Raw genomic sequence first — 25,259 nt, forward strand, 5'->3', positions numbered from 1 at the left:
TTTTAGGATCAACACCTTCCATGTAAAGATGGTATAGACGACGCGCATAAAATTAATCTTCTGAAAAAATATATTGAAACATGTAGATAACAAAGCATACATTTCACACCATTGGATTAGAAGTCCGTTTCTTTACTATACGACATATACATATACATAGATAGAAAACACGCATTTACACGGTACACTTTTTTATTTTTATTTTTCGTCAACTTGAAGGTACCAGACGAAATTTGCAAAGTTAGTAACCATACTCATCTTTCAACATATCGGAAATCTTCTCTCCAATCGTTATTGTTGGAATGTTGGTATGAGCTCTAATAATATTGGGCATTATAGAGGCATCTGCTACTCTCAAATTTTTAATGCCTTTCACCTAAAATAAAAAAAGAGTAAGAATTAAACTTAAAATCAATTGATGAATTATTAGCTTTTATAATTTGACTTACTTGCAATCTTGTGTTAACGACAGAAGATTTGTCATCGTCATGTCCCATTTTACAGGTACCCGAGTGATGCCAGAGAGTCAATGTATATGTCCTCAAAGCGCATTCCCAGTAAGCATCCGAATCAGGTTCATATTTTTCGCAACCAGGTACAACTCGATCATTTAACTGTGAACCATATTGCTGCATGGCCCTGGTTTGGCTCAATTTAATGGCTAATCGAATTCCTTTTATTAAAGTTCGAACGTCATCTGGATCAGAAAAATAACTAGCAATGATTCTTGGCTTGTCATTTGGATCAGCGCTTCGCAGCAATATTTTTCCACGGCTTTTTGGCTTCAAAAGTATTGGCCATATCGTATAGCCATGACGGTAAAGTTTATCAGCAAAAAAGTCCGTCCAATATTTTCCATTTATTCCAAAAACTTCATGAGTAAACGTATCAGAAACAAAGGTACCAGATGCAAATAATATCTCAATATTAGGACTGTCGGTTCCGTCATCGAAATTGTCTACGTTAACAAAACCCAAGCTTTCTGTACTGCCTACAGTTGATATGGGTCCAGTCCTATTGTACAAATAATCAGTAACTGCTGGATTTTTTGGATCTATTAAGTCAGATAGAACGATACCAACTGGTTTATTAACTGTAAATAATAATCCACCGTAAACCACATGATCCATCAGGTTTTTACCAACTGGTAAATCTTGCAGGACATTAATGCTATATTTTTCCAAGTGTTTTTTAGGCCCAATCCCAGAAAGCATAAGTAACTTTGGAGAAGCTATGGCACCAGCTGATAGAATAACTTCTTTCTTCGCCGTAACTTTGATCTTTCTTCCATGTTTAGTGAATTCCACACCATAGGCTGTTTTCGTCTGAGGGTCGATCAAGACTTTGTTCACGTGACTGTTTATGCTGACTATCAAGTTTTTTCTATTTTTAGCTGGATGTAAGTAGGCTCGATTGCTGCTCATCCTTTCACCATTTATTTGATTAGTTTGGACGTAATGTATTCCTGTTTGCTTTGGCCCGTTGTAGTCACCTGAAGGGAATCCCAATTCCTTGCCAGCTTTGATGTATGCTTTTACCAATGGAGTACGATATCGTTCATGGTTAATGTGGACTGGACCTTGAAAACCATGATACGTATTATTGTATTCGATCCAGTCGTTGGCAAAATTTTCCATTTTATTGAAGTACGGCAGCATTCCTTCGTATGACCAGCTGTTGTCACCTGTCAGTTGAGCCCATTCATCATAATCATGTTTATTACCTAATAAATGAAGATACATATGTTTGTAATTACTTTCCTCCAAAAGTTCACATACTAAGCTAAACCTACAGATTACCTCTGACAGCGAGCATCAGATTCAATGAACTTGATCCACCTAATACTTTACCCATAGATACTTTACACTGTCTATTATCGATACCAAGACAATATTCATTTGAAGGGTCCGTCATGTACTCCCAATTGATATTTTTGTCGAGCTGTAAATACAATGCTGATATTGGCACGTCCATGATTAAACTTTCATGGCCACCTGCTTCTATCAGTAGAACTTTTAATTCTGGAATTTCACTCAGTCTCGAAGCTATGGTGGCACCAGCACTGCCAGCCCCAACAATGATAAAATCGTACTCTCCTCCATTTTTTGGTGTCTTATCTCGCACTTCATTGGATGCGAATTCGAACGACTGTTGAATGAATTTACCTATACCAACTGCTGATCCAAAAATATTTTTTAAACTCTTGAGTATATTTTGAAATTCATGCAAAAAACCGAACGCTGGACTGACTACAACCACGAAAATCAAAAACCATACGAGAAAGCAACGCGCCATTAGAAAATATTGAAAAATATTACAAAACGATATGGCACACGCTTATAGCTTTTTTTTACGTTATTAAATCCACGTGGATCAAATTTTATTTCAGGGTAAGTATGATGTATTTTATATACAGGATCACTGATGATTGCACATAACTGTTATCAGCAACTTAAATATTTATACAACATTTAATTGCATTATTGGTGTTCAGTGTGTAAAAATAAAATCAAACCAATATATTTGCTTTGAAGTCGGTTTACAAAGGTAGTGTACATTGATGCAAGTAATAATATGTTAAATTAATCGTGAGTTTATTCAGCTGATCAAGCCTACGTAATAATTTAGGTTATGTGTAATTAATATTCATCGTGCAAGGGCACAGGTATTTGTGGTTTAATAAAAAAATAAAAAGTACAATATTTAAAAGAAAAAAAGATACTTTCTAAAAAGTCTATTGCATCTTTAGAGATATTTGAACTGTTTAGAATCTTTTGAGTAATAAAATCTAAAGTTTTATGTAACATTCAGTATCGTTCGTAAATTATATTTTTATTTTAGTATTTTTTTTCTGGCAATGTAAATTAAAATATAAACTTTTTTGGAATGCGATAGGAATCGGTTAGCACGATATTCGTAACATAATTGTAGTTACTTGAGTAATACATGGTCCAAGGCGTTAATAAAAAACTACACAAAATGAAAAAGTGGTGAGATGTACAACGTACAACAAAAGTATACAAATTTTCTAAAGGGCTGAATAAAATATTGAAACAACGTGCTTTCCTACCAGTGCTCTTTGGTCAGGATGGGTGAATATCCAGTTACTGCTACACCTTGTGTTTGCCTCGATGGAGTTGACTAGTGTTGAAACCTACTATTAAGTCGACAAATGATACATATACAATGAAATTTTTCTCCCCTTTTTATAAAAATCACTTTTTTTTACATATATTATTAATTGCACGCCGATTGCACTAGTTGCTCTATGTTAGAAAAAACTCTAAAGTCCAGACTAGTGATGATTATGGAAAAACCCTCCTGCAACCTTGGTGCACCGAATTTTCACAAATGCGTTGCGTCAACGAAGCGCCAGAAAAATTTGAGCCCCGAATTAGCAAATCCTTCATTCCTAACGAGCAATATGAATTCAGCTCGGTGGAGGCGGTGCGCGAGTCGCGAGCAGAACGAGTATAGACAGGGGAGAAATAAAAATAGAGGAGGCGACGTCTGTGATGGAAAAAAGAAAGGAACGGGTCGTTGTACGCGGGGGGGGGGGTGTGCTCTGGCGGCCGTCGGGTGTATGTGTATATATATGGCAGTCAACCCCTCCTGAAACCGTAAAATACACGTGGCATGTACACACACGCCCGTGTATACGTACGTCGGGTTTTGCTACTGTTGGCAGCGTTGCATTGACGCGACCGCGCGGCTCTGAAAAATAGCTAGCCTGACACGAGAAAACGAGAGAAAATGCAAGTGCGAGCAACTCGAGATATATATATATATATATATATATATATATATATATATATATATACACATACATACTTTTTTTCAGGGTGAGGTTTTATTTTCAAACCAATTGCCTGGTTTGTTCGTTTGTTCCTTATTTGCTATGGTAACGTGAATCTCGCAGGAAGAGGTTTTACGGGGATTCCCGAGGAACTCTGGTTTTGAAGGCAGAGTTATGCAGTCTCCTGATTTATGGTGCTTACTCGGCGTTCCGGAGTTTTTTTTTCCCCACCTTTTCGTTTGGTTTGGTTTTGACATTTGGTTGATGCACAAGTGTTTCGCAACGGTTTACGAGTGCGTGAAAAATTTTAGGAAATAAAAAAAATATCAGCGTGAAATAACTTCCATTGCACGAATGGCCAACTATGTCACAGTTGTTTTAGTCGCGAACACATTATCACGCAAGATTTTATTTTCATGAAAAATCCATTGAAATGATCAAGTCCATATCCTATGTGTTCCTTGTTATTAAAAAAACCGTACCTACACGTACACATCGAAGCGAATCAAAAAGCGTCATCAGCGCGGCTCTAATGAAAATCCACAAAGCGTGATGCATCAATCATGTCTCCCTTCCGCTCTGAACTCGCAACATTGCGGTATGACCTGAAACTTTGGAAAAATAAAAAAACCCACAAAAATAAAACAAATGACAACTGGCATGAGCTCGTGATTATACGTTTAATGATGTCATTAGCTCGTGTAGCAAATAAGCGTAGAGCTTTGAGTGTTATTGCAATGGTTGTGTGCGTTAACCTCAACCTAGACACGTGAATGTGCAGACTAAATTTTTTTTTCATTGTAACGCCTGCACACTCGTACATGTATATTCGTATATATGCGTGTTTGTGAACGAAAATTGGGCTTTTGATGGATGGAGCGGAAAATTTATACGATGGTGGATTTTTGGCATCTGTGATTGACAGATTTTCGAGACTAAAGGTTGGTTTTTTTTATTGCTTGACCATCGGAATTCTCGCGTTAAACGGAAATATAAGCAGAGCCCAGGAGATAAATTGGAAAATTTGATGCAACGCTTCTCTGTGTGTGAACGAGCAAATGAATTTGTTAGCTATGTGATGTGTGTACCTAACCTAAAACTAACCTAAAAGTATGATGTATACTATAAAGCATCTGTTTTCATACGATTTATGTCAAATAATGTAAATTGTTACATATTAAGCATCGTTACCAATTACGCAAAAAATAAGTAATTAAAAAGTGTTTCCTTTTTTTTTTTAATGTCTCTCTACTTGTCATTTTTTAACTTTTCCACTTGACATTTCCAAAAATCTCACTCCTTGCCAATCATTCGCCACAATTCGAGTAAATCAAGTCTGAAATGCAAACCCTCCAATCTCAAACACCACAGCTCGTCATACAAAGGAAAAAACACAAACAACGCCGCGATAAAGAAAAAATGTACCACCAGTATCTCAAAGTTACTAAAAAACCAGACCCACTCGTCCATCAATTAAATCTCGCAAGCGCGTCACGCCCACTCTTCCATAAAAAAGGCATTCCGGTCCGACAACTTCAGCCACCCCTAACTAAAAAAAAAAAAAAAAAAAAAAAACACGCGCACGGGTAAAATCTTGCTCACAGCACCTCCGCGGCTAACGCTCACTCGTACGCGTACAACCCATTAACCGTGGGTGTAGCAGCGAGGCTCATACACGCACATCCACACGCGGGGGACGATATATTTCAGCCGCTACTCTTTTTCCTCCCCTACCGGGGGCGCATGCATGCGGTAGTGGCAGTGAGATTCGCCGCACTTGTATAAATGATGAGTTTATGGTAATGGGGCACACGAGAGGGAGAGAAAGAGAGCATTGCCGTGCCTATAGTTGTTGTTTCTGCTGCTCTGCAGGTGGTACAGTGGTGGTAGTGCAGTGGCAGCCCAGCAAATAATCCTCTTTTTCTCCGCGCGTCGCGTCTCGCGTATTTGTCATTTAATTCGCTCGCTACTGTGTTTTGACTACCGCTCGGGTACATGTGCAGGGCGCACAGTTCTTCCTTTCTCTCTTTTTTTTGTTTTCGCGTGCCATTTTGCCAGGCAATCCGGATTTTGACTTTTTTAATTGTACTTTTTGAGGACATTGGTGTTCTCGGTTGTTAGTTGTTTTTTGTTGTTGTGTTTCAATTGAAGAATGTATTTTCCACGTTTAAACATGATTTTTGATTTTAAAAAATTTCAATGATTCCACAGTGATTTCGTTTGGTACCTCACAAAAAGCATTCACTTTTTTTATTTCATAACAATTTGAGCTTGAATAACAGTCTTTCAACATTGATTTCCAAATAAATAAATAATCTCACCACATAAAAGTAAGTCATTTTGAAAAATTCATTCACGAGATTTCAGACGGAATTTCTTTAGATTTCAAATCACGTATACATTCACAAACGATTTCAATTGATTTTGTTAACGGAGATCCCCTTGATTTCATAGAAAAAGTAGCCCCTTGACTTTTAATGTGCACAATTAATTCATGAAAGTTTTATTCTGCCAAAAGTCTCATGTCAGCGAGAAATTGGATTGATCATTGAAACGAAATTCAAAGCTCGTTTATTTTATTTTTGCAACGAAAGTACTGAATGTATACAAGAGATAAAAATTTCCAATCAATCCAATCAACGTGAAATCTTTTACTCGTCACTCACACAAAAACGACATGTTGGCGTGAAACATTTTTCTACACATTACAATGCAGCGCGTATCCGTAACAAGTCCGCAGAGGATAAATCTCTGTGAAACACGTTATGTGAACGCGTTCCATTTTCAAGTAACGATTCAACGCACACACAGCGGAGCAACAAGGGTAATACGTTGACGGGCGCGTCGCATTGTTGCCAGAGAGTTCAGAGACCAGCACGACGTGAAGTGCAGATGTACTCTCGAGTTTGCTCTATTTTTTTTTTTTTTTTTTTTTTTTCTACGAATGACGCAACACTTCTGAAATATATATATATATTCCAACGTGGAGTATCGATGTTTCGAAACAATTGACTGCTTTAAGCACGCTGTTTCTTGCGTTGAGTTTTATACTCAATTACTCTAATGTGAGGGGCTGTACAATCCAAAAAATCAATTGGACTCTCCTTGAAGAAATCAATATGAAATCGTTGAAATCAAGATCTAGTTAAATGACATTATAAGAAAATCTTATGTCATTAGTAACATCATTCAGGAATTAAAATTTAAGTAATACAGTGAGTGAATAACTATAACGTAAAATAATATCAACATTCCAATTAGTCCCCCACATGTATATGACCTCCTAAAAAATATGTTAGATGACTCGATTGCTCTTTATTTCAAATGATATTGAAATCAATATGGAAATCCATATGGAAATTAAGCTAAACGAGCTAAAAAAAATATACTTACAAAGTGAATAATTTTCCACTGAGTGATGAAATCATCCTGAAATCCCTCTGAAATTATTTTTCAAATCTGAAGTCAGTTGTCCCTTTGTGAATATTACTTAAAACTGGGTGCATCGACCTTCTACGAGTGATAAAAAGTATTTTTTTGAATAGTACCAATTCGTGTACACTCCTGAAAAAAAAAAAAAAAAAAAAAAAAAAAAAAAAATACGAGTAAATAATCAATAACAAAACTCTCACGCACAGTGACACGATCGGCAACGGATACGAAAAACGACAACAAAACGCATGGATGAAGAAAGCGAAGAAAAAAAAAGGGTGGGGGTGGGGAAGCACAAGGTACAAAGGGAAAGTCAAAGCTCCACGGCACAATCAGGCTTGATGCCAAGCTGCTGCCACTGGTCTCTCGCGTCCTCCCCTAGGGATTGGTTGGCAATTACAAGATGCGCGATAATCCCACAGACTTGGCAGCGCTGCTCTCCGATCCCCCTTCCTTCCTCACCCACGGCAAGATTAACACTTGCCCCGGTGGCAACGCCGTGTGTTCAGTCTCTCGATGTTTTATTCGACTTAGCGGTGCTGTGTGCTGGTGGACGATGATGAGCTGTGTGGCGACGATGGTTGCTTGGAAAAGAATTTCACATAATTAGGTATCGATTCGTTTGCTCATTCATTTTTTGCGTTTGCGAATTGAATTGGATCCTTTTGAAAACATAAGATGAAGGTGAGTGCTGCAGCCACTCAACGTGAAAAGATTCAACATTGAAAAGCTAATAATACTATCAAATTAATAGAAATAATAATATAAAGTAAATTACTTTTTACATACACGTATATGTTGGAGCAAACACTCGACTCGCATTATCAGGTGAAATCTTGGAATTAAAAATGTGCTCGAGATGCTCGCGATTTGCCAAAGCGTGCGTGATTGTGCAAAAAAAAAGGATATAAAATACAATGCAATGACTGTGTAGCTCGAAAACGAGAGACACTTTTAAATGCAACTGTGTTTATATGTGTATATGTAGTGCGGATGCGCACTTAGAAGAAAAACAGAGCTATGCGATGGGTGTAGTACAAGACAGAGCGACGCAAGCGCGTTAGGATAAATGAGGTGAGAGAAATAAATAGTCCGAGGAAGGCACGAGATAAGCAAGAGGAGGTGGAGGACTGGAATGAAGCAAAAAGAAGGGAAAAGGACGAGAAAATTCGAGGGGGGGGGGCCCGGTGGTGGTGGCGTCCAATTTTCCGCGACTGTCTCCTCTCTCGGCACACACATAATGTACAGCCTTTCTTTTCGCGTGAGCCAGGGATGGGCAGAATTTATTATTTTATGGGTTTTTAAGTACTTTGAAAGGACATTTTTTTCCAAATCCGAGTAATGCTTGGAGAAATAATTGTTTTGTTACGAATTACAATACAATAGCTTCCAACAATGGTTCAAATTTGAAAACTATACAACAAAATGTTTTATACAATAAAGATTAGGTTTAAGCATTTACTTTTTTTTCTTTTCCAACATTGGCATTTTTAATATTTTTTAACGCAAATATGATTATTTTTGTTGGAAATAGTTTTGAGTGTTGTATTATAAAAAAAAAAAAAGTGTTCCAGCACTATAAATAACAGTGTAGACATTTTTTGTAATATTGAAAAAAAAAAGATCTTTTTTTTTCTTTCTTCTGTAAAAACTGTAGTCTAAAAACACGGCTCAATAAAGCATTTCCTGAAAGTTTCGTTTGGACGTGGAAAAATTTTCTAATTAAATTTTCAAAACGTGCCAGCAATGAAAATTTTTCCGCCGAGCCCGGAATTTCTTGATAACTTTTTTTCTTCCAACTTCAACCGAAGAAGACTACAAAAAAATCTTCACACAGTATAATTTTGACAGCCAAAAAAAAAAAAAAAGGGGGGGGAGAAAAATAAAAAATCCTCCGAGTAACAGTTCATAACAGTCAGCGCCGTTCAAGAAGTAACTCGCTCGCGGTTATCTTGAAATTCTGCACCAAGAAATTCATGAAACTAGCAAAGTCCTAGACTCGCGTTAAGATAAGAACTCAAAAACACTTAGTCACGAGTTACCGGGCGTGTACATATATATATGTATGGTGGGCACGTACGGGAGGATATAACCTCGGAGAAAATTCATTCCGTTTCCTTGGCAAGAGCGCAAAATCGCGGATAAGCAGCCTCAAAGAAGGACACATTATACATACGTACGAGCACGGCGGCCGGTTGGTGCGGCTGAAATTTAATAGGCGTCAGATTTTCCGGAGAACTCGGGGACAGTTTGATGAAAGTTTCGCCCGGTGATTAATTGTGTCTAATAACCCAGTTTTCGGGGGGTGGGGAGGAAACTGAATGCCGATGGGTGTGTACGGTGTACCTCAAATATGAATGTCGAGGCGGTCCAGGTTACACAAGTCAATTCACATCTTTCGGTGGACAAAGTTTAATAAGTCAAGTTTTGAGAAGAGTTTTGCGCTGGTGTGGGGTCCGGGAAAAGGTACTTCGATCGCGCCTGGGATTGATATATTATGGAGCGATGTCTTTATGGTTTCTTCGATGAAAACTTGGCTCGAGAGACCGAAGTTTTCCTGCCTCAGTCTTGTCAGTGTGATTTATCGACGAGCTTGAGATATATGTATTTTTCCGCTTGATTAATGCAAACTTATTTTCTGGTCGAAAATTTTTCGATCAAAGTCACCCGTGCGGTGACTGGCTCGTTTATTGCGATCGGAAATGTAAATTTTTTTTTCTTTCTGTTTCAGGTGAGTCAGTTCGTTTTGGTCTGCAATTTACAGACATTCACAAGCCATGTAAGTTTTTTTTATCAACGTTTTATATTATTATGTGCACGATCAAGCCAACTTTTTTTTATGTAAAGTGTAAAAGAAAAAGTAATATACTTCAAAGGATGAGGAAAAAAATCTGTGGATTGTACATAGCAAAAGAAGACTGGTGAATAATAGCCGAAGGAATTTTCTCCAGTGTCAAGCACGTCGACTTATCCGCATTTTTTAATCGACATTTGGACAAATTTGCTTTTTCCTTGTAAAAAAATAAAATAAAAAAAATAAGACAGTGCAAACCTAATGTCGCCTAGAAAGAGAACTTGTTGCTGGAACGACGAGTGCGCCCGGCACTGCTAAGAGGAATTCGATGCTTTATTGGCTTGCCACGGACGTGTGTGGGCTTGGACGTAAAAATAAAGAAAAGGAAAAGGTGAAAGGAATAGAGAAAGAGAGCCGACGTGAGAAAAAGCAACGGTAAGGGAAGGTCTCGTGGAGAGGCCTGCGAATTCCAATTTCGTGGGTGACAATAATTCGAATATCTCGAATGTCTTCCATCTTATGTGTGTTGATTTATTCCTTTTTCATTGTTTGGGCTTAGGAATGGACAGAATTCAATACACTCGTAGAAAAAAAGATTTGATCTTGTGGCATGATTTGTTATTTAAAATCTAATAAAGAACTTTTGTCATTAATAGATATCCAAAAAAAATTGTAACTTAAACGCCGCAATGTTAAAAAATGAGCAATAAATAAAAAAACTTAATTAAATAAAAAGGATGTTGTGTCCTGAATTAGGATCAAGATAAACGTACAAAATATATCTATACACTAGGTATATTTTTTTTTCCAAAATAATAAACAAAAATATTATACATCCACATCATCGTCATAGTGCAAACTTATGTAATTTTAAATACTATAAAAATTCAGTACAAACGATTATTTAAAACTTTTTTTTAAAAACTCACATGATCTCTCTGAACCATTCATACAACGAACACAGAAGGTTTAATCAAGTGATTACTTTTTAAGATGAGATATACCTCTGAATGATGCTTAAACAAATTTTAATACTGGAAAACTAGGATGTAAGAAATAAAGTGTAATCCCACAAATTCACTACACGAAACTTAATGAAACTTACCACAGAAATTTTGAGAAACTGTATCAATTGATATATTAAAACTCACTTCTCAAGCTAATTTATATTTATTTAATACTTCATCATTAAAAACTGTAATTAACAAATATTATGTCAAAGAAACTAACACCTGAAAAATAATTAATCAACAATCAAAAACTTGAAACTAAGATTTCCTTAAAACCTTAGCGTTTATCGATCTTAAATCAAACAAAATACTTGTTAAGTTGATAACTAATTTTATACTTGAAAAAAGTACACCAAACACATATGCTCCTCGTAACAATAATCGGACAATCGCTGCAACATTGAAACAAAGTTCTCGTTCAAACTTTCCCACGAAATCATAAGCCTTTCCACCCCTGGGGTGGGCAAAGAAACGACCCTCGATATAATACACTTCCCGAACAAAACGGCGCCTTCCCAGTCTTGTTTATGACCTCAGCTGTTTTGAGCCTCGCCCTTCCTACTCGTTTTGCCCACCTGTCACGCGAATGAATGAAAAAAAAAAAAAAAAAAAAAACGAACTGCACGAGTACATCGAGGCACGCGATGGGACCCTCCGTCTTTTCTGTTTCTAGCAAAGATCGCGTGCGATCGTTCAATACCCCAGACGAGGCGCGAAGTCCTTTTTTCGCTTGGCTGCGAGAAACAGCTCGTAATTCTGGTTGTAGACTGCGTGGTGGAAGCTCGAAAGGCTACAAAGATCGCGGATAATTGAATATAAATTCTCACGCGGCAATCATGCGAACTTCAACTTAAAGTTTACAAAGTCCAAGTACTGATGTCACGTCACAAATTACTTGTTTCATCATGGTGATCTTAATATAATCGTCTGAACCAAACCAAATTATCGTATGACTTGACACGACTCTCTGGCGTTAAAATTTATCATTTTTTTTTCTAATGGACATTTAATTTTTTTAAATGTGATTTCTAGCGAACTAGAAATCTTACTGCTATACAATTTTTCAATATATATCTAAGACAAGCTCAAGTTTGGTCAAGTTAAGTCAGATCAAGTCGATCAACTCTTATTTTCCATTTGACGATGATCGACATGACATAACAGCTGTCTATTGACAAGCTCAGATCACTGCATCATCTTATTATGAAGGAAACACTTAGGGTTCACGATCCACTCTTAATATGTCTGACGTAACATGGCAACTTCAGTCAAAAACTCTTTGCAACCTAAAACTGGTTCAAGCCACTTTGAACCTATCCTGTGCTGTAGTCCCATCAGAAATTCTTGCTACTCGAGCCACAAAGACACACTGCCTTCGGAAATTCGACTCTCTGTCAAGTGGGACCGAAACGAGGTCGTCGTAACATCCAAAGAGGTGTAAGGTATCCACGGATAGAACCTCGCGTCTGGTTAGACTCTGGAAAATGAGCATCATCGTTCTAGCTCGCGACCCGTTTGTCAAAAGTCCGTTTGGTGAAAGTCGACACCTGTGGTTGTCACACAACAAGAGCCACCTGCTCGAAAGGACGGAATTATCGCGAAAAGCGTCCTAGTACAGACTGACGCGACAATTTGCAAGCACCCCGTGACGCTAATTTATCGTGAAACGAAGACGCGTGTCGACAATCGCAGCTACTGTGCTTCTTCTTCTTCTTCTTCTTCTTGAGCGTATGTATCGATCCATGCGCCCTCCCTAACTCGGCTGTTATTAAATTTTCCACTTCACGTACGAGTGAGTGATCTTTTGTCTTCGTTCCCCAGTAAGAGGATTAAAACAATGATACTTGAAACGATACGTATTATATTCCATCCCACCCATACGGAACGAGGGAATTACGTGGGATCATTACATACATGGATATTAGGTATTTCAATAAATCATGATGATAAATAGAAGATAAGTTTCGCAATACAATAAAAACAACCAATAGTCCAGTAGATGATGACGACACGGCAAAGGCGCGTCGATTATCAGAGTCTTGGCACTACGTACAGTCTCATCGCAGCCGTCTGGGCTGTAGACGCGATACATGTACACACACCCTCGGCGCGGCAAGGAGGAGAAACAAAGAAAGCGAAGAGGACTTCTCTCTTTTCCCTACCTCCGTCCTATCCCTTGCACAATGGCACAGTTAGGGTTATAAGCTTCTTGACGAGTTGCCAAGTTTCGAGGCGGCGACGCGAGAATTCCCTTTGTGAGCACACGCCCAAGGTCTTGGGTGGTAGAGTAGATTGAGCCGGTGACGCTTTGAGCTGCTCTACTCTCCTCCTGCTTGTCTCTAGATAGGGAATTTGATGATGATAATGATGATGATCATAATGATGCTGCCAGGTAGTAGCATTGGTTATTGATACTTTTTGTTAAATTTGTGGTAGGAGTTAATTGAGGATTCAATATAATAGTCGGAGAATCGAGGTATTTATAACTTACTAAATGAGAACCACGAGGAACGAAATGATTTGCAATTGATGGGCACTGGCCTCCACGTTCACTCTTTACGTTGGGAATTTCAATTTCAGTCCGTGCAAAGACTCAAATACCATTCGTGATAAAGTGCCATCCTTCCGACTTTGGAAAATATACATATATTTCTCCCCCATGTGGAAGTTATACATTGGTAATAACTGCGAGCGTTGGATCGCTAGTATTTCAGTCTAATGTCAGGGATTATGGGCCGGTAATTTATCGGGAACTTTAATTGCTGAGAATTAAAATTTTTTATTTTTCCACTACGGTCTTAATCTTCCGAGTGTGTTTAAGGGAGAGAGAGGGTAATTGAACGTTTCCGTTCTCTAATTGTAAGGCCTGGCTTGAATTTTACCGTCGAGTTGGTTCAGACGAACAATAGTAAAACATTGTTTCTGAGGAAAAACATCGTTTGACAAGATGCTTTTTTTGCGTAGAGATGGTATACACGTATAGCCGGTTCAGTGTCGCCATCAGCGCTTCGGGGATTGTTTGATCCAGGCACTGGCGCTTGAAACGCTGCCAATAAGCCCGGACTTGGCATCGAGGGCGCGAGAATGGCTTTCCACCTGGAGTTGTTGCTGGTAGAATCGGTAGCGATATCAGATAACGCTCCTGGGAGTGGTGCTCGAAATAAATACAAGTGACGATGTTTTTGGCTCGGATTGAATGTTCGAGTGGTGTCGAGCAAGGAAAGGTGGCGGAAGGCAGCTTCTTTTGGCTCGTTCCAGATGCTTTTGGCTTTATGTTTGCTAAAGAGCCGTTTGATGCGCGATTGCCGGTTGATGGATGGAGTTCTCTTTTCAGATTGTTGGATGCTTTAAATTTTTTTTTTTGATAGATGTATTATTGCAATTATGATTAGGTACTCAAGATTAGTATACCTCAGGTAATTTGTACTACGAATCCAAATGTGGTAGAGAATATATTTTTCTAAAAGACATAAGAATAGTGTGGATGAACGTTTTTCAAACAACGAATATAAATGTTTAATTAGTTTTACGAAATGAATTAGCAATCTTTAACAAACCAAAAATTGTAGAATGCCAAATAATTATGTAACAGATTTGACACAATTAGTGGCGTGAAAAGTCTATGACAGGATTTTTTATATACCATTTCCATCCTTGATGTATTTAATCTTCTGGTTCAATAAGTGTAGTTGAATAGTTCGTAATAGATCAACAATTTGTTTATCAAATGTTTACCATTATTACTGTTATGCACTTTGTAAACGTGTCAATCATCTAAACAACACATTTGGATTGACAGTACTTACAATCATAGACGTTTGCTCGGACAGTAAGATGATTATGGTACTGTTGAGGTTGGACAATTCCAATTAAATCGTTATTAGCTATTGAAGTCAAGATTGTTTAAGGATATGCAGATGGAACCATACACATGGTTTATTTGTTAACTTACATCATCCAACATTTACCCAAAACCACAAGAGATCCAATATTGTCCTTCCAAATCAATCGGACACTCAAACAATCTGGCGTCTATAATACGGCAAAATTTCCCACCAAGCTATTAGATTGGCATGGAAAAGGCAGGTGGGATGGGGTACAGAACCCAAGCTATAATCGAAGAAGCTCATACCAGCCCTTAAAAGGCGGCCCGTGGGACAGATGCTCGGCATTTCCTGAGACTTCGTCGGTGTCTTCCGCAGGCAAGGCACGTAACCTTTCGAAGGGGGTGGGAGGTGGAGAAATAGAAGCAAGTGAGTTGCGGCCAAGAAGGAAGGCGGAAGAGACTCGGCCTGGCACCTTGCCCTTCCCTGGGAGCGGTGCAGGGGAGGAACTACTGATCGCCAGCCGGCGACGATTTCCGAAAAGGCCTCCCATTAACCACGACACGTGTCCCGGGCCATCCTCCTCGGCTCGGCAGCCAGGATTTACGAGGACAGAGTCGAGTTTTGTGCCAAATTTCAGAGGACACGCGCGCAAGGGCCGGTGAAGCGATTGGATTGCTTTTAATTAGGATAATCGGACTGAGACCTGGATTTTCGTTTCAATCCGGGACTGTTTGTTGCTGGTGGAACCAAGAGTTTTGTCAAGGACCAAGAAGTTTGTCTCTGTTTTGAGTCATTATTTCTATTTTGCAGCGTATGATACGGAGCAACGGGAGATGGTGGTACACTTGTATTATTTCGTTGGACGAGGAGGACCAAACGATCGATTCCATCAATTCCGTCGGATCCATGAAAAATCGAAAGAGAATACGAAAACAGATGGACCATGCAGTAGTTGGGAAAAAATTCGAATAGCGAAAAAAGACCATCTGATGGTAAAAGTGAATCGTAGGTGGTCGCGAACCCACCGGCTGACTGCACTTTTTATTGTCATGCAAAAGAGCAAAGAGAGAGCTTATGTCGGCGGACGCGATCAGCGCCTATATGCAAATGGTGGTCCAGCGCGCGAACGCACCGACAAAAACAATAGATCGACTGCATGTGTTCGCTACAGTCTCTTTCCCTCTTTCTGCTGCTGTTGTACGAGTCAAAAGAAAGAGGGGAAAAAAAGTGGCGTGGGAGACTATTGCTCTACGCGATGGGTTTGTCCTGACGTTCGGTTGATGTAGTTCGGAAGCGAAAATGTACGTGGATTCGACTGTTTGAAAGGCCATATATGGCGGCCTGGAAAAAAATATCATGGAAGGACTAAAAGTTACACCCATCCACTCGCAAATGTTGCTAAAGGACATTTTTGAATAGTAAATATGGGTAAAAATGACCGCTCTGAGAATACGTCAATCAGTGAAAAGTTTCCATACGACATAAAATATTGGAGTTATTACGTATGCACTCTCGATATTTTTTGTATGGTTTATTTCACTTGTTCACACGAATCCAAAAGATAATGTCAATTTTGAGGTTAGGAAAAATTTGTTCAAAGAGTAAAATTGAAAATCCACGTTTATGGCTTCTTCGTAAATAAGTAAGACCATGATTGGTCATAAACAAAAAAAATTTTAATACATAACGTTTTGACCTTTGAATGGGGTGAAAAAAGAAGGTTTTGTCCCAAGGTACTGTATCCTAGACGTATACTAATACCACTCGATTCCATCAATTACTCCATCGACTCTCCGCCAAAACGCCACGAGACTCTGGCAATCCCTATTCCCAGAACGAAAAAGCCGACATTGCGAGAAAAATTAGTTAGTCAAGGGGAGATGTGTAAGATCCTACGAGACCCCCTAAAAAAGACGCTCCTCGAAGGAAATTCGCCACCAGTTCGTCGTCTGTGGGGACGAAGCGCCTGGTATACCCGGCCACAAGGTAAATACGCGCCATTTGTCACCAGCGGCACGGCAGAGGAGGGAAAAAGAGAGTACAGCAGCAATCGGCGGCTGTAACAACCTCCAGAGCTCTCCAGCGCTCCTGTATGTATATATATATATGACTACGAGGAAGCAAGTGTGTGTACATAGCTCTCCCGTGGGAGTAGTGGGACAACCTTTCCCGTGGCCTCTCGCTCGCTCTTATCTCTTCGCGAGGGTCTATACGGCGGAACTGGAAAAAAAGCGCTGGAGAGTCTTTTGCCTTATTTTTTTTTTTATTTTTTACTTTTTTTTTTGTTGCATTGAAGTCGTACTCTTCATTTGGGAGCGGGAAAGGAGTTATCGAGCGAAAATGTAGATCGGGAGTAGCGTACGGTTGAGGGGTTTTAAGAGGATTGGATCATTCGCGACTTTCCCGTTGCTGTATTTTTATTTTTTTGTTTTGTTTCGGGGTGGACAGATAAAAGATCAAGAGATTTTTTTTCGGCGAAAAGTTTAACGAGCACGACGAGCGTACTTTTTCGCTGATGCAGAGTTGGACGGCGAGGTATTTCGCGTCAAAGGCGCGGCTGGAATATCCTGGTTTTTACTTTGTCTCATGGCTTGCAAATTTTTTTTTTTTTTTTTTTTTTGTAAGCTGGATTACATCCCTACAGCGCTGACGGAAGTTTGATTTATTGAAGCAAAATTGGTCGGATGAATAATAAATTTTTTTTTTTTAACCACTGTGTTTTACGAATATTGTCATCCCAGTGATGCGGGGATGATTGGTATTTTTTTTTAGTTATAGCAGATTGCGGGAATTTTCTTTAATCTTTCATAGAATGTTTTAAAGCGAATATTTAACGAACCTACGTTTTTTTATGACTAAAGCTGAATGAAATTAAAATATTAATACGTCAAACATCATGGTGTGATTGATTAAAAATGGATATTTTTTAATATTTTGAGATACGAAATGAATTCCAATTTTCCTAGGAAACAAATTATACTTCTAAACCTTGAATCTTCTTAGAATATTTATTTGCAACACTTAATCGAGTCATGGGACACTGTATTTTCATTGTAAACAATGTCATGTAAGGATAAGTAAGGATATACATATGATAAATTCAGTTTCTCGTCGCTCGGTACATTTACCACAAAGCTTTTGTTTAAGCATACAAGTTTCAAAATAACAATCGTTCATTTATTTCTCTGTCAATACATTATCATGTTTGCCGTATACTTGGCTTTGAGACAAACAGCATCTTTGAAGAATGTTGGCTGCGCATCAGCGTCTTTAGCAATATTTGTTTTCACTACTCTAGGACTTATGTGCTATTTCATCGTTACATTTTTCATAAAAATCTGAATAATTTGTAATCTGATAACTTTAGTAAGCTTTTTAATTTAAAAAGATGGTTTTAGCATAGCAATAGTTTGATTACCGTAACTAGAATTCTCATACCAGGGCGCACTTCATTTTGGAGTATCTGCGAAGAAGCGCGTATCGCGAGTTGCATTGTACAGGGAAAAGCTCTTATAGAGGCCCAAATAAATCCTGCTGTCTTTTGTTATTTTTTTTTTTTCAATCAGCAGAAGTACAATTATTTTATAAATTGAGACACTAAGTGTGCCAAGATGCACTTCTCGTGCCTTCACTGAGTGTGTGACGTGCCCGATTATCGTACTACGTAAAAAGTAAAAGCAGTACTGGAGTGTCGAAAAATGACTTACGCCTTACATTCATGAGCAAATTACTTGCTTCACGTAATGTATATTTCTATCACGGAATCGTACACGCTACAATACTAAATGGCATCCTCTGGATAGAGCTTTATGCTGTACATCCCTCGTTGGATAGTTTTAACAAAACATTACCAATCCATGAGAAAATATTATTTATCCATGGGATAGATGAATCGTAAAAATTTTAGTTTTATTCTGTGTATGATTCAAGGAGGGCGAGATTTAAGAGTATTAAGTAACATCAAGTTGGCCCCTGTGCGACTGCAATCCCACCAACGTTCGTGAATAAAAAGAAAAAGTTTAAAAGCAAAAACATCGATCACTGCACTTTCTTCTCCATCTCCGAGCAGCCGAGAAAAATCACTCGGAGGACGAAGGACTCGAAAAGCCCAGCCATCGATTCAGCCTACCGTCCGAGCAATCGATCCCCTTCGTGCCCCAATCGCGAGCAAATCAAACTTTCCGCATTAATCGCGCGCCCAAAAGACCCCAACTCCCCCCCTACGGGCGACTCCCCTTCGCCCCCCACTACCACCACCACTGAAAACAATTTCCCATCCGTCCTATCGAGTTCCCGGATCGCCATTCATGACCTCCCAAAATAGCCCATCCGTCACTCTGCCAACCTCTCGGAAAAAAATTTCCTTTTTTTTCTTCATCCTATTAACAAAAAGCCATTATCTCCTTAATTAAAACCGCGCGCCTGCGCCGCTTGGCTTCGTCACCCCCCTCCCCTCCCACGGCATCTGGTTCCTTTTCTATTTTAATTTTCCATGCCGATGATGAAACGGGGATTTCGCCCGAAAATCGGGTTCTTCACTCCCCACCTTTGTATATAACCACCTATACGTACAGAGGCGAAGGGGGGGGGGTCGAATTAATTCCGCGAGCAATTTCGAGCGAGTCTCGGAAATGGCATTTCTTCCCCCCCGCGCGTCTCGCACATCGACACGTGCAAAGTGCCACGAATGCCCCGTACGAAGGAGGACGACTGATGGGGGGGGGAGCGTAATGAAGTCGTATCGTTGCCGAAAGAGCGACTTGGCGAGGAATGGAGGGGGGAGGAGGGGGGGGGGGTAATTTCGTCCGCGCGCGCGCTAAACGATCGTTTTGCATTTTAATTTGCATTAGAGAGGGCTCGTGCGATTGCGTGCACTTGGGGGTTTTTCTTGTTTCCGGTTGCCGGCTTGCTCGTTGCGGTTATTGAAATGAAAATCCGCAGACGACGCTCCCGTTGGCTATGGACGAGTCGAGATTGTTTTGGGCTCGGTTTGATGGACTTGGGGGGGCCTTTTCTGACCATTCGTGTCAAGATGCGCTTGGCTAGCTTTTATTTTAAGGCTTTGTGCTCTCCCTCTGAACTGATAAATTTAAAACTTAAAAATTTTACTGGTAGTGCTAAAAATAGACAGAAACTTAAGATAATTAAGAAATATTAGATTATTGATAACTTATTATTATTGCAAAAAAAAAATTACGGAAAATGGTATGGTCTGTTTAAGAAAGTGTTAGAGGGTGTTTGAAAATCGAGACAAATATTCTTTGAGTGGGTAAATAATTTGATGGTATCAAGTACATGATTATCAGAGGGCATCAAGAGTGAGATCAGCTTCCCTCAATGTTACTCTACGATTGAACACGTAACATGTAATATTTGAGTATTCAATTTTCAATTTAGTTAAATTTTTTTTAATTCAATATATTATGCAGACGCAGAGTTAAGTTTAGTAAAACGCTAAAAATATTTTCTTTGATGTTTCAACAATTTTATAATATCTACTCAACATTGAATGATTATAACCAATCAAGAGCTCTAGGAACGAGCTATCAACGTTTTACCGAAAAGTAAAAAAAAAAAAAAAAAAAAACTTAGCTCAATGACACGACTCAATTATTTATGAGTTACAACTACTTTAATCTCTAATAATAAAAAAAAGATCTTTTGAAAAAATGGTACAGAATTTCTGGGATGCTGTTGCAAATTTCGTAAAAGATTATTCCAAGTGCAGCAGTCATCGGTAAAAGTAACCAATAGTTCCACGGAGGTTGTGCTAATTCATTGGTAACTGTTTCTCTATTTAGCAGAGTAAAACCCAAAAAGCCAGTAGTACCATGCATCCGAAAAATGAAAAAAAATAAAAAATATCACCGAGACTACGAATTTCCATCTGAAACACCGAGAAGTAAAAAACTACTAGCCCAAAAACGAAAAATGGTAAAAAAAAAAAAAGACGTAAGAAGGAGCATAAAAGCTCCAGCCTTAGCCACCTCGTTCTCTCGCCTCTTACTCGGCCCCTCGTCCCATTCCTCGGTCTTTGGGTACTAAAGTAAAGTGCCGGCATTGAGGGTGATTTTTATTCAAGAGACAGCTCCCAGCCCGCTCGGTCGGAAGAAGCTAGGAGAATGCACGCGATGCGGGCGCTGCAGCCACCTCTCGGGGCTTTAACTTGAATGTATGTCGAAAGTTTAGTCCCCGAGATTTTTAATGCCACCACCGAGTAAGAGAAGGCGCGCGCGCACACACACGCGCGCCCGTTGCAGAGAGAAAGCCCCGAGGAGAGAAATATAAAAATAAGTCTTGCCGCGCTGCGCGCCCTTGGAAGTTATTAAGACTGGCCGAAAAGTTTCTTAAACTGCTTGGGCCTCCCCCCCCCGCTGGCAGGGGCTTTTTTCCTTTGCTGTACCCGGGGGTGGCGTTGAATTTATCGGTGTTTGTATTGGTCTTTTATTTTGGAATTTTTTTGGCAGGGAATTTCGTGCGGTGTGTGTGTCTTTCTTTTGCTTGACTTTCGCGTGACGTTAGTTGACGCGAAAACTTACCCGCGCCCCTCTGAGGTATGCGTTACGTAGTTTTTGTAAGAGTGAAAGGATTAACGAGAATCGTAAGATTTTTTCCTTTCAATATAAATTTTGAGGTATAATTAAATGCCCGGACAACTACCCACAACTTTTTTTTTAACATATACATTATGTTGTTGTGACTCTTTTGATCTCTCCAGTTTTCCGATGAAAAACAATTTGAAACATCGATAAATATATTTAAAAAATCAGTAGAAAAAACAAAAATTCTTATATTATTTGTGATTTTAGACGTGCTCCTTACCTCGTCTCTTTCAACTTTCAAATCAATTAATTATAACTGGTCGTTGTAAATATTCTAGATTCACTTTGAATTATTAACAAAACTCTTAAGAATATTTAAAAAAATTTTTCATCACTAGCCTTAATTTCCTCTTGTGATTATTCATCAACAAAATAAGTCAAAATTCTGAGGGTATTCTCTCGACGACACAAACTAGTATCCTCATTCTTTAGAACTTGTAATTTAGTATTCACAAGCAACAGGCTATGCATAAAATATACCAACACAATTTTCTTCTTAACTTTCGAAAAAAAATAAAATGAAATGATATGAAAAACCATCATCAAAGCGATCGTTCAGTTTCTCGCGTCGCACTAATTACCATTCACCTACACCCACGCACGCAAAGATCAAAGAATGTGTTGCACAAGAGCCACAAAGTACATACCAACCCCTCAAAAGCTCCACACACCTCAGCTTCAAGAGTCTCAAAAATCGTGGAGGGAAGCTGTCAAAACCATAAAAGCGGGGTCGCCTGGTAACCGAAAATCCAGCTCTCGTCAGCATTAGCTGGAGCTGCAGTCTTATTGAGGAAAAAAAAAAAAAAAAAAAAAAAAAGATAAAGGAACCCCTCCGGTTTCTTAACCCTACCACTGTGAGGTGGGTGTCGCTTTGCATACATTTCAATTTCGAGTCGAGCGCACGCACATTTACACGTGGGCCCTCCCTGTCCCCTGTGGTTTCTCGTTTGTCCGTCTTTTTTGTTCTCGTCCCGCGATAATTGTCCATTTTTCGTCGTGCCGGTTTCTTTTCCTTGCATATGCATCGAGCCGCCTCGGGGCTGCACAAAAGGGCGAGCAGAAGGTCGTCGTTGTGGTAAACGACACGTGGCTAAGTGGTGTTGTGTCTCGGGGCTTGGGCTCATCTGAATAAGGGTTGGACACTTTGTGCGAGACTACGTTTTACCAACTCATTTTAACGAAAAGTAATAGTGTTTACGCGATCGTTTAAGATGTTAACTTTTTAAAAAATTTCTCTTTATTCTTACAACGTTTTTACAATGGTTTTTACCTATTTATTACTTTTACGATTGTTTGAACGAAAGCAAGTGTTGAATTTAATTGGAAAATTAATAAATTTGTTAATATTTTAATGTCATGATTCGCATAAAAAATGTTACACGGTTACCAAAAGGAAATAATTGAATAATATTATGTGCCTCGAGAAGTCTGGAGGTTTATGAAGTACGAAAAATTTCATATTCAAATTCTGAAGTTTTAATATACAGGGCGCGGAGGAAGGGAAAGAGGGATTTTAGAGACAGGGGAGAACAATTTTTAATAAGCAGGAACTTGCCTCGTACTTTCATGTATTCTTTCCTTTTTTTTTTTTTTTTCTTCACCCTCTACATACCCATGCTTTGCATTCATACATTTTCATGCTTCGATATTTTTTATAATTTAAACTTGAGAAGCTAACAAGATTTTATTTTGGACCAACAGGATTTTTCATTCAGCCCTTAAGAAAAAACCACTCTATAATTATATGGACAAATATATAGCCAAGATTCATATTCAAACGAAGTTAAAAATATGATAACATGTTAAATTCAATCATTTTTTTGAGTACTTTTGCATAGAAGAAGGGGAAGATGAAACTGTCAATCATCGATACTTCAAACATTGTTTCTTTTTATTCTTTGTATTTCAAACTATTTTTTTTAAAACAACACGTAGATACGCATAGTAAGTTATTCGAAAAAAATTACTCGCCAGTTATACGAGTGTGCGTTCAGGAGGAAATTCCCCGGATTTTTTCTCGACGTGAAATGAGAAAAAAAAGCTCTCACCTTGTTTTCTCTTTTTTTCCAATTCTTCGTTGCTTACATTTTTACGTTGACGTGATGCAAAAACACGGAAAATGTTATCTTTTTATGAGCTTTTTTTTTACCTTGGCCCATGTGTTTTTGTTCAGTTTTCGTTTTTAACATCTCAGTTATTAAAATCTTAGCTTACTTCAACGAAAAGGATCTTTTCAAATACAAAGTTATACAACTTCGAATAAATTTTCTAAAAATAATTTTGATATTTTATTTTTCATTATTCAATAAACCAGTTCATGGACTTTATGATTAATTCAGGAAGTATTTTGTTTAACACTAAAAAGTGAGTATGATTTAAAGGTAGCTTTTATGGTCTGCAATAAGCGTTTTATCAATAATTATATCCCCAAGTGAAATTGAGGTTGATTGTTGATTTTATCTAATGTAATAAAAAAAACAACACAGAATATACATTACGAAGCATACTCGTCGATAAAAAACACGTCAACTTCCCATTAAACATAGACTGATGGATCATCTAATCAGAGTTGTTGGAAAATAATGAGCTTCGTAACGTATTTTCAATCCTTTTTACAACAATGCATTTAATGTACAGTTAAAAGTAGATAAATTTACAGTGTGGACGATAAATTTTATTTTTATTTTTATCCTCTCCAGTGGTTTGTACAAGTATTGTATCATTTCAACTGTTCATTGGGAGATTATTGATTGAATTTGTTTAAATTCTTTATTGATTACTGTCAAATGTTTTGACTTTCGTGATTGCACAGGTTTTAGGGAAACATTTGTTAGATTCAGAGAACTAGGAAAATTATTCAAAGAAAATTGACAAAAATACAATTTATTAGTCCTACAAAATTGAAAATAAATAATTTTTTTTTGAGGCAAAGTCAAAAGTGTCATATTTTTAGACATTTAAAGGTTTTTATCCACTACAGTGTTCATCTTACCAAAACATTTTTTAAGTTTAGTGGAACTCCGTGATTAGAAAATTTCATCAGCTTATTTTTGTTTCTTGTACTATTGTCGTAAGCCTCGCAGTTCTTGAGTGCAAAATTTCACGGGAACGAAATTATTAAAATTTCCAAATAAATACTCACAACCAGAGTTAACACACATGTACAATCAATCACGTGAAAATGTACGAAAAACAAAAAAACAAACCGTACCAAAAAAAAAGAAAAAAAAAAAAAGTACGACAGTGGCGCAAACACAAAACCAAACATCACCCCAAGTCAACACGTGGACCAACAAAACCCCTATGTGTACAATTCGCAACAAGCAAAGCGAGCACGTACTCACGCTCGTTCTTACCCTCCTCCAACAACGCACCTTCTTTTTCCTAGTTATACCCCAAGCCCGTATTAACTTTTCCCTCGTTCCCCGGACCCCTCGAACCCAAGCAACTTCCTATTATAAAAGTCATTTCGCAGTGCGGCTTTCGCCCATCGGAGCAAGGATGAAGAGAAGAGCAAAGCAGCTCCCGTTGGTACGGGGCATTTCAATTTTCGCCCCAGAGATGCAAATTTCGTCCGCCGAACGAACGTCTGCTCGTTTCGTGCCGGCCGATTCATTATATAGAACCGAGAGTTTCCTCCCTCGCTTTTCTCACCCCCACTGGTGTCGGCTGTATACGTGATCATAGGCTCTGTGTACATAAGTATTGGTACTAGGGCTTTTTTTGCCTTTTGTATATAATATATATATTTTTTTTTTGTGGTGCAGGTACGCAGGTAATCATGGTTTACTACATTAC

General features: G+C 38.5%; 2 protein-coding genes across 2 annotated transcripts in view; one reads left to right on the forward strand and one right to left on the reverse strand.

Annotated features, from left to right (window-relative positions):
• The window catches only part of bru3 (CUGBP Elav-like family member bruno 3), an 825,259-nt gene that overhangs the window by 37,050 nt on the left and 762,950 nt on the right, over positions 1-25,259 (forward strand). The window lies entirely within an intron of this gene.
• LOC106645797 (glucose dehydrogenase [FAD, quinone]-like) lies at positions 242-11,939 on the reverse strand. The gene is made up of 6 exons (XM_014361738.3): positions 11,928-11,939; positions 11,653-11,822; positions 3,870-4,027; positions 1,800-2,174; positions 450-1,723; positions 242-376 (listed from the first exon to the last, which is right to left on the reverse strand). Exons 1-6 carry the CDS (start codon positions 11,937-11,939, stop codon positions 242-244), a joined length of 2,124 nt encoding a protein of 707 aa, XP_014217224.3.

The sequence above is a fragment of the Copidosoma floridanum genome, unplaced genomic scaffold, assembly GCF_036245765.1.
Source record: "Copidosoma floridanum isolate Cflo_tuat_1 unplaced genomic scaffold, Cflo_Japanese_pri ptg000025l, whole genome shotgun sequence".
NCBI lineage: Eukaryota > Metazoa > Arthropoda > Insecta > Hymenoptera > Encyrtidae > Copidosoma > Copidosoma floridanum.